Genomic DNA, 9,702 nt, shown 5'->3' on the forward strand with positions numbered 1-9,702 from the left:
CTAATTTTCTGTATACAGATAAGAACCACTGCTTACATAAAACTCCAAACTGAAAGGTCCACATTTTAAATCACAGGTCCTACTTTTACATGAAATATTTCATAACTCACAAATACAAAATTAATGTGCTTTTGGTGTTAGGTTAGCTTGTTTCATCATATTTGAACTGCATTTAATGTTTTGTTAAGTTTACAAATATATTGCCAGTCAACCATATATCACCAAACTGCCAGTGTCACTGTGGTATAACAAGTATAATAATAGAGGTAATTGTCTTGTATATTATGAATTCCAATAATCTTTTTTTGGGGGGGATTGGGGAGGGTGTCACTGTGGGTGTGTGTGTTGTCTCAATTATTGACAATTATACTATAGTCTGTTATTGATGTAAAAGTGTTCACTGAAGGGTTTCACTTTTTTTGCAACACTGTATGCAGTGTTGAAGAGAACCTTATATCTATTTAACTGATCAGGCTTACATTGCTGCTTGCGAATACATTGTCCAAGTTTAGTGTCTGACAATAAATCTTTTAACTTAAAATTTGGACACTTTCATGGATCCAATACTTTAAACAAGATAAATGCTTGGGTGTCACTTCGTGTATTTTTATTGGGTCTATTTTAAGTGTTCCCCTTATAAGTGCACTTTCTTTTTCTGATTGGGTAGAGAACTTCTGGCAGTATGTACACGACATTAGACCATCAAAATATAGCCATGGTCGATTGATTTTACAGTGGGGCTTAAATTTCCATTCCAGTTTTTCACGATCATATTTTTGGTCTTTAGTGAGATCTTCATTTGATTTCTTATGTTTTGTTCCCAAGGAAGACGTTGAAGACCGTTCATCATCTTCAGGCTTTCTCTTGGAAGACGTGACACCAAAACGATACAGACACATTTTGTTCTGATTTGTCACGTGACATATCGCAACTATTTATAACCTTGTGTTTCCAAGAATATAAGGTTAAAAATAACTTTTATCACTCGCCGGAAAGGTCAGGGATGAAACATTTTTTTTTATCTCAATTTCAATTATAATATGGCTTTGAATTGACGATACTGATGGTTAAAAAGGTCGGCAAATTTAATTTTTATTTTCTTTCAAATCGAAGGTCTGTCGGGTGTAGCTAGTAACCAAAACGAAAGTCCGATTGCAACAGTGGAAAGTCATGGACCTCGGACCACCGCTAATTTGAACACCTGCATTTTCGCCCTATCTATAACAATTTTCAAATAATAGTTTAAACTGGAAAATTTGTCAAAAATCATCATATAAGGGCAATAACTCCTATAAGTAGTCATCCAAATATTTTTGTCATACTGGCATTTTTGTAGATCTTGTATTGCTGACCAATTTTGCTGTTTACAGTTTCCTAAGATCTACCTTATTATAGTTAAGAAAAAAGTCAAAACTAAAAAAATAGAAGTTAAGATCATTTAAAGGCAATGTCATCCAATGGCTTTTTTTGTAGATCTTGTATTGCTGATCATTTTCAGTGTTTAATACAGTTTTTACTAACAATGGCTGATATAATAAAAGAGTGAACAAGCTGAAATGTCTCACCTGCTTTACTGACCATGATTGATTTTATTTTGAAAGTCTAAAAAGATAACGGTGAAACCAAAGGTTTTACTACAAGTATCACAAGCCTAAGAAAGTTACTCTTTGCATAGCCAACCTCTTTTCAAAGGAATTTTCTAAACTAAGAGCAAATATTTGAAAAAAATTTTATTTTGATTAATCAAAGATTACAATTTAACTTCCCAAGAGGCACTCTCAATTAAAATCAACTTTATTTAAAGAAGGCAATACTCTAGCGATACTCGAGTACTCAGGTACTCATTGACATCCCTATTTAAAGGTTAAACAGTCAGAGATATAACTCTATAGGGTTATTACAGAAAATAACTTGTGTGTGTTATTACAGATACTTTCATGAGTTGTCTACTCTTTATTCCTTAAATTTTCTAAATCTGCAATAACATATGTTTGTTATTTGTAAAATAAATCAAAAATACTTTAATTTATAATGGGCTCTAGGGAACTCTTGAGACTTTGCGCAGAAACTGAATGCATAGCCTTGATAATAATTTTTTAATTATACTAATACATTTTTGATTAACCATGGTAAATCAATGAGACAATGCTTTTAAGGGATAAAATTAGCTGTAATAACATAGCTTAGTTATTAAAGGAATGTAACCTATTATATGAGACACTTGGGAATTACTGGGAAGCTTGCGCAGAACCTCATTACATGCTCTGGTCATTATTTCATACAATAAATTAAAATACATTGTAATTAAGCATGATGTATGTCTGAGAAAATGCTTTGGAGTGATAAAGAGAAGCTGTGATAACACCCTTTAGTTATTACAGACATATTTTTTCTGTAATAACATATAGGTGTACTATGCAAAATAGCAAACTATGAACTGTTATATCTTTCTATAGTTAAGTATACATAAAGACAATAGTAATATCAATAGAACTTGTATGCATTTTAACTAAACTAGTGATGTATATTGTCCCTTTGAAACATGTAACATACATATGTTATCATAGTTCTTTGATTTTTTAGTCCACAATAACAAATGTATGTTATTTTTCTGTAATAACCCTATAAAGTTATATCCCTGACTGTTAAAACTTGATAAACATTGATTATAGTTCAATACATACTCCAATGTATCATTTGGTGTGTGTACCAATGTGGTATGATTGTCAATAAGACAAATATCCAACAGAGACCAAAGGACAAGGATGTACACAACTATAGCACACTGTACATCTTCAACAATGAGCAAAATTCATACTGTATAGAAAGAATATGAATTATATTTGCTTATTGCAAGACATACTGTGGGAAGAAAAAGAAATTCCTTAAAGTAACAATGTTTCATTGTTCATTACCTTGTGTCAAATGAGAAGGATGTGATGATATTATCTGCCCCTGATTGTTGAAGGCATATGATAAACTGACCTCATCTTCACCAGTTTTGGTTGTAATAGACAATGTTGACACTGTACATAATGAACCTAAAAAAAGAATGATGAATTACATATTATTGGAGTCTTCACAAAGACTTAATAAAAGGTTATATACATACTTTGTGTGCATTCAATGATTGGAACAGTTTTATATGCACAATTGTATTGATTCATATTTGTTGCTTTTTGTTTTTCTCTGGTATTATTATGTTCAAATTAAATTCAGTAGTTTTCTTATTAGATGTTTATTGTGCATTTCTAAATGTACCATTTGTTTTTTGAATGATTAATATAGTATAGGATCACATGACATCTAGTGGCTGTCTATTATTGAAAACCATACAATACAAGAGTGCATACAGTGAATTGTTTTGGCTTTACTGATCCTGATTTTTTTAATGTTGAAAGTCTTCAATATAACTACAAGTTTCACAAACTTAAAGTCCTATGATCTTTCCATTTAGCCTGTGTTGCTCACCTGGATCTTATTGCATTTTCAACAATGGACTCTCTCCAACATTAATTGAATCATTGATTGATTAGTGTTTAACGCCACTTTCAGCACTATTGTGCTATTTCTTGGGGATCAGTTTTTATTGGTGGAGGAAGCCAGAGTGCCTTGAGAGAACCACGACCCTTGATAGGAAAACTGACAATCCTAGTCAATTAAGATTGGAGTTGAGAGCACCTGCCAGCAGCCACGTGCAGGATTCAAACTCACTCCAAAATTAAAGACTAGAATATAATTCTTGACTAACATCTCTTTTTTGTTGATCTTTGATTGCTGATCATATATTCTGTTTTCAGTTCTGTCAATCTATTAAATGTTTTTTTTGGGGGGGTAAAAATCATTATTCAAGGGCAATGATTCCTAACATAATAGTCTACCAAAACTTCAACCATGTAGACATATTTGTGGATCATGTCTTGCTGATAATTTTGTGCTGTTTATTTTTTTTATCTACTATAGTTTTGACCAAATATGCATAAATGGGTAAAATCACCATTAAAGGGCAATACCTACTATAAGCAGTCAACTGACTATTTCTGCAATCTTGACAAATTTGTAGATCTTGTAGAGTTTATTTTTTTTTTTTAAGTTTACAGTTTTTCTTCGTCTTTATTTTGGGCATACAATTGAAAATTGGTAAAAATTGTCATTTATGAGCTATAAATCCTATGAGAAGTTGTCCAACAATTTCGGTCAGGTTGTCCATTGTGGCCATAATAAAGCAACAATAATGAGGGCTTTATGCTGATTATTATTGCCATTTAAAGTTTCTCTTTATCTATTACAGTTTTAATGAAAATTAAGCCAAAATGCAAAATATTGATACATATCATCGTTCAGGGGCTATAACTCCTACAAAGAGTCACACCCTGATTTCTATAATGATGACTTATTTGTAAATCTTGTTCTTTTGATATTTTTTGCCATTTAAAGATTCATCTATATATTATAATCTTTTAGATAATAGGCAAAAAAAATGAAATTGGTAAAAATCATCATTTAAGGGCAATAACTCATATAAGGAGTTGTCTAACAGTAGGTAGATTACAAAATTTGGAAAGTGTGTGAGCAGAAAGTTGATGAACCAGGGGTATGTCAAAGAACGTCTCGTCCTTTTTCTAAAAAAGTTCATCGGAAGGTACCAAGACCTTGTTGATAAATATTCCGTATCAACTTCACAAATAATACACGATGGTCTTGAAGTATAGATTCTGCGTACTGACGTTGTTTATCATCTTAAAAACATGTTATAGTATTCTTTTATTTGTCTTTATTAATACTTATTTTACTGTTAATAGATATAAGAAGATGTGGTATGAGTGCCAATGAGACAACTCTCCATCCAAGTCAAAATTTATAAAAGTAAACCATTATAGGTCACAGTACGGTCTTCAACACGGAGCCTTGGCTCACACCGAACAGTAAGCTATAAAGGGCTCCAAAAAATTACTAGTGTAAAACCATTCAAACGGAAATCCAACGGTCTAATCTATATAAAAAACGAGAAACGAGAAACACTTATGAACCACATCAACAAACGACAACTACTGAACATCAGATTCCTGACTTAGGACAGGTGCAAACAAATGCAGCGGGTTTAAATGTTTTAATGGTACCAAACTTTCACCCTTTTTCTGAAATAATAGTGTAACATCACAACATAGAAAGACACACTGTAAAATATCAACTGAAATAGCTTAACTCAATCAAAGGACATATTAACACCATTGAACATACACTGAACAAATAAATTTGACCTATGACACAATGTAAATACAAAATAAATAAACTAAGGGAAGAATAATAAAAGTAACATGTATATCGGTAAGAAATGTTAAACAATTAAAGAAAAACAATATGCTCGAACAAAAATATCATCCATTTGCAATAACTTTAAACACAGGTAAATGAAAATAATTTAAGTCTGTTTTTTGAGATATCCATTTGACGTGACTCTGTACTTATGTATCCCATCATACTTTGAACAACAAAATTATTTTATTCATTAATATTACTTTTACTGTTAAGTCTGTTTTTTGAGATATCCATTTTACGTGACTCCGTACTTATGTATCCAGTCATACTTTGAACAACAAAATTATTTCATGTCTACCTATGCCAATTTCAAACGCGCGATTTTACACCAGTACTTAAAACCTTCCATCCTTTATGAGTGGATTTTACATAGATAAATATAATCGTATAATAATAAAGCAAAATGAGGATGTTAAATTTGATGTATGCCTTTTTGTGCTTCTTCGTTACATTTGTTTGTTTTTATAGTGGTTAAGATGATAACACAATGTTGACTGCTGTACCCCTATTTTTGACATTTTTACCTATTGTGTCTGTTTGTTTTGTTCACGCATCGTTGTTAATATAATGGAATTTGATGCGACTGTCATACAAGTGAGAGGTTTAGCTAGCTATAAAACCAGGTTCAATCCACCATTTTCTACATAAGAAAATGCCTGTACCAAGTCAGGAATATGACAGTTGTTATCCATTTGTTTGATGTGTTTGGGCTTTTGATTTTGCCTTTTGATTAGGGCCTTTATTTAGAGAGATAAAGGATACAAAATATACAGTTAAGTCTGCCTCATATCTTGACTTACATCTAGAAATGGACAATGAGGGTCGGTTGAAAACAAAACTTTACTACAAAAGAGATGATTTTGGCATCCCATTTGTGACCCTTCCAGTTTTGTAAAACCAAGAGTTCCAAATGGTGAAGATGAAATCATCACTTCGTGTTCCTTATGTCGTAACTACAATCCCGTTCCCTTTTCATGAATGTGACCTACCCAATTAGACTATTTACCGGCTTTGTAATAACATGAGCAACACGACGGATGCCACATGTGGAGCAGGATCTGCTTGTCCTTCCAGAGCACCTGAGATCATCCCCAGTTTTTGGTGGGGTTCATGTTGCTGTTGTACCCCTATTTTTGACATGTTTACCTATTGTGTCTGTTTGTTTTGTTCACACATCGTTGTTAATATAATGGAATTTGATGCGACTGTCATACAAGTGAGAGGTTTAGGAATATGACAGTTGTTATCCATTCGTTCGATGTGTTTGAGCTTTTGATTTTGCCATTTGATTAGGGACTTCCCTTTTTGAATTTTCCTCGGAGTTCAGTATTTTTGTAATTTTACATTTTTCTGTCCTGTCAGAATTTCTCTATCGATAGCGGTTTTCAAGGTAATGGACAAAACTTGCATTTTACCCCTCTGTTCAATTTTAGCCTTGTTGGTTGGAAGGCTGGATAATCTGACAATTTTTTTTTACTAGATACCCAAATGGTAATTGTGGTCCTGTAGCTTCAAAGGAAAGAATTTTTTTAAAAGTTAACAGTTAATGTTGACAACAGAGAACAAGCGTTGAGAATACACAAGTGAGCTAAAAATTAAAAAGCATTTACCCAAAGCCTCTCCTCTAAACCCATATGTTTGTAAATGCTGAATGTCACTGAAAGATTCTATTTTTGATGTATGGTATCTCTTCGCAACAAATGGAACATTCTGGGTGGGTATACCAATTCCATTATCCCTCACTTCAACTTTATCCAACCCATAATTTTCCTGAATAAAAGAAACAATTTGTGTGGTTAATCAAGATATTATGCTTTTTTCCACAACATCAAAAATGCAGTTTTAAATTGTGGAATGTTAAATTTCAAAGCATGTTTAAGAAAAAATTGTCATGAACAATGATGAAATATAAAATAATAGAATGATTCCATAATTTTGTAAAAGTAGTTCATCTTGGACTAAATAAATTAATATTAATAATTAACTCCAAGGGTAAAAGAAGATACATAACTAGAGGCTCCCAAGAGCCTGTGTCGCTCACCTGTATCTACTGTTGTTTTCGAAATCATGTAAAATAAGGTTAAAATCATAATTAATAGTATTAGATACCCTAATAATGACTGAGGCCAAGTTTGGTTTAATTTGCCCTAGTAGTTAAATTAAAAGCAGGCCATTCCATTGTAGTTTTACAATAGTTACTGAAGACCCCTTATCATTATTCAAATTAGTTTTCAAGTTGTGACCATTTGAAATTGTTTTTTTACAATTTTCCCTTAGACTTCTATATATAGTAAACCCCAATGTTCTATTTTTAGCCATGGCGGCCATGTCGGTTGGATGACAGGGTCATCGGATACATTTTTCAATCAAGATACCCTATCGAAAATTGTGGCTAAGTTTAATTCTATTTGGCCCAGTATATTAAGTGGAGAAGATTTTTGTAAAAGATTACAAATTTTTTTTAAAAATTGACTATAAAGGGCAATAACTCCTAAAGGGGTCAATTGACAATTTTGGTTATATTGACTTATTTGTAGATCTTACTTTTCTGAACATTATTGCTGTTTACAATATCTATCTATAATAATATTCATATTCAAACTGCAAGTGAAACTGCGAACTACTGCTCACTGATGATACCCAGGCCCAAATATTTCGGTAAACAGGAAGTTGTTGAGTGATGAATCTGAAAACGCATCACACGGTATATAAATCCTGAAACCAAATTCATGAAATCCTTATGATGTAGTTCCTGAGAAAGCTGCGACGAAAAATAATCATAGGACGGATGGACAGACTAACGGACAGACAGATGGATGGACTGACAGACAGAGGTAAAACAGTATACCCCCACTTTTTTAAAGCGGGGGTATAAAAACTGCAAAATTTCCTTAAATTTACCAATTCAGGGGCATCAACCCAACAACGGGTTGTCTGATTCGTCTTAATGGCATTACATGGCAGATAGATCTCAACCTGATGAACATTAGACTACTTAGACCACTTGGCCACCGAGGCCCCTTTTAAACTAGATACCCTAATGATGATTATGGCCATGTTTGGTCCTACGTTACTGGATTGACTAGGATAGACAATACTATAGATAACATTATCCATAAAGTGTTTTTTTTAATCAATTGTCGAATACTGTACCTGTGTCTTTTTTATCAGAGAGAATCCATGACAACTCACCCCACTGGCAAATCGCCCCACTTTTTCACCAACTCGCCCCACTCTTGTTTTCCAACTTGCCCCACTTATGAAAAAGGGTAAAATCCTGTAGAATATAAATCTGACAACTCACCCCACTTAAGGGTTAAAATCCCGCTGAATATAGGTCTGTCAAGTCGGCCCACTTATGAAAAACAGAAAAATCCCGATGAAATTTGTCATGCCAACTTGCCCCCCTTATGAATAAAATGAATATCTATGAAAACCTTAGAAAAGCATCATGTTTTTTGTAGTTCTTTTCTTTTTTGTTGAAATAAAGCAGAAAGAAGTGAGTATCAGTATTTCTGTGACGTCAATGCCCACTCGCCCCACATATGAAAAATAGAAAAATCCCGTCGGATACAGAAACTTGGACTTGCAGTTAGTGTGCATTTAATTAATTTCATAAGAACGTAAGTGGGGCGAGTTGGCAGGCCTATAATCAACGGGATTCCATCATTTTTCATCAGTGGGTGAATTGGCATGACAAATTTCATCGGCATTTTTCTGTTTTTCATTTTAACCCTTTTCATATGGGGGCAAGTTGTCAGACCTATATTCTACGGGATTTTACCCTTTTTCATAAGTGGGGCGATTTTTTAAAAAGTGGGGCGAGTTGGTGAAAAAGTGAGGCGATTTGTTGTGGGGCGATTTTCCAGTGGGGTGAGTTGTCTTGCTTCCATCAGACAAGTGCCTGTGGACAACACCATAACATAAGAATCAGGGCGAACAGATAGTAGGGCGAATGCACTCATGGTGAACAGGTATTAGGCTGAAAAGGTACTGGTTTGAACTTGAATCAGGAGGAACGGATATGGATTCTGTCTGATATAACAAGTATTATAGTAAATGTAACATGCCATCTGGGAATATATAAATTATGTCTCAGCATCAAAAAAACTTGATCAGCACAAAGTCAAAGCACTAACCAGTCTAATATCAATAGTTGATGCACCAGCATCAAGTGCATTTTCTATCAATTCTTTTACAACACTAAATACTGAAGTGATCACTTGAGTGCCCCCTAACAACCGGATTGTTGAAGCATTAAGTGCTGCTAAAGTCGACATTTCCCGCGGATTCTTCTCAGAGGAAACAATTTTGAACCCTTAATTCATTAAAGAGTTTTCCATCTGACACAACGATAAATTCCGAGACTCAAGTCAATTGTTT

The 9,702-nt window shown here is 33.5% G+C and overlaps 1 protein-coding gene across 1 annotated transcript in view; it reads right to left on the bottom strand.

The window, feature by feature from the left end:
- The window catches only part of LOC127730467 (PMS1 protein homolog 1-like), a 32,060-nt gene extending 22,407 nt beyond the window's left edge, over positions 1–9,653 (bottom strand). The window contains exons 1-3 of the mRNA XM_052238891.1: positions 9,459–9,653; positions 6,930–7,089; positions 2,916–3,041 (exon numbers count right to left, since the gene is read on the bottom strand). Of these exons, the coding sequence (XP_052094851.1) occupies positions 2,916–3,041; positions 6,930–7,089; positions 9,459–9,599 (427 nt within the window). The 5' untranslated portion in view covers positions 9,600–9,653. The remainder of the gene's footprint in view (positions 1–2,915; positions 3,042–6,929; positions 7,090–9,458) is intronic.
- Between the last annotated feature and the right edge of the window lie 49 nt (positions 9,654–9,702).

This window comes from Mytilus californianus, unplaced genomic scaffold (genome assembly GCF_021869535.1).
Source record: "Mytilus californianus isolate M0D057914Y unplaced genomic scaffold, xbMytCali1.0.p SCAF_2, whole genome shotgun sequence".
Taxonomy (NCBI): domain Eukaryota; kingdom Metazoa; phylum Mollusca; class Bivalvia; order Mytilida; family Mytilidae; genus Mytilus; species Mytilus californianus.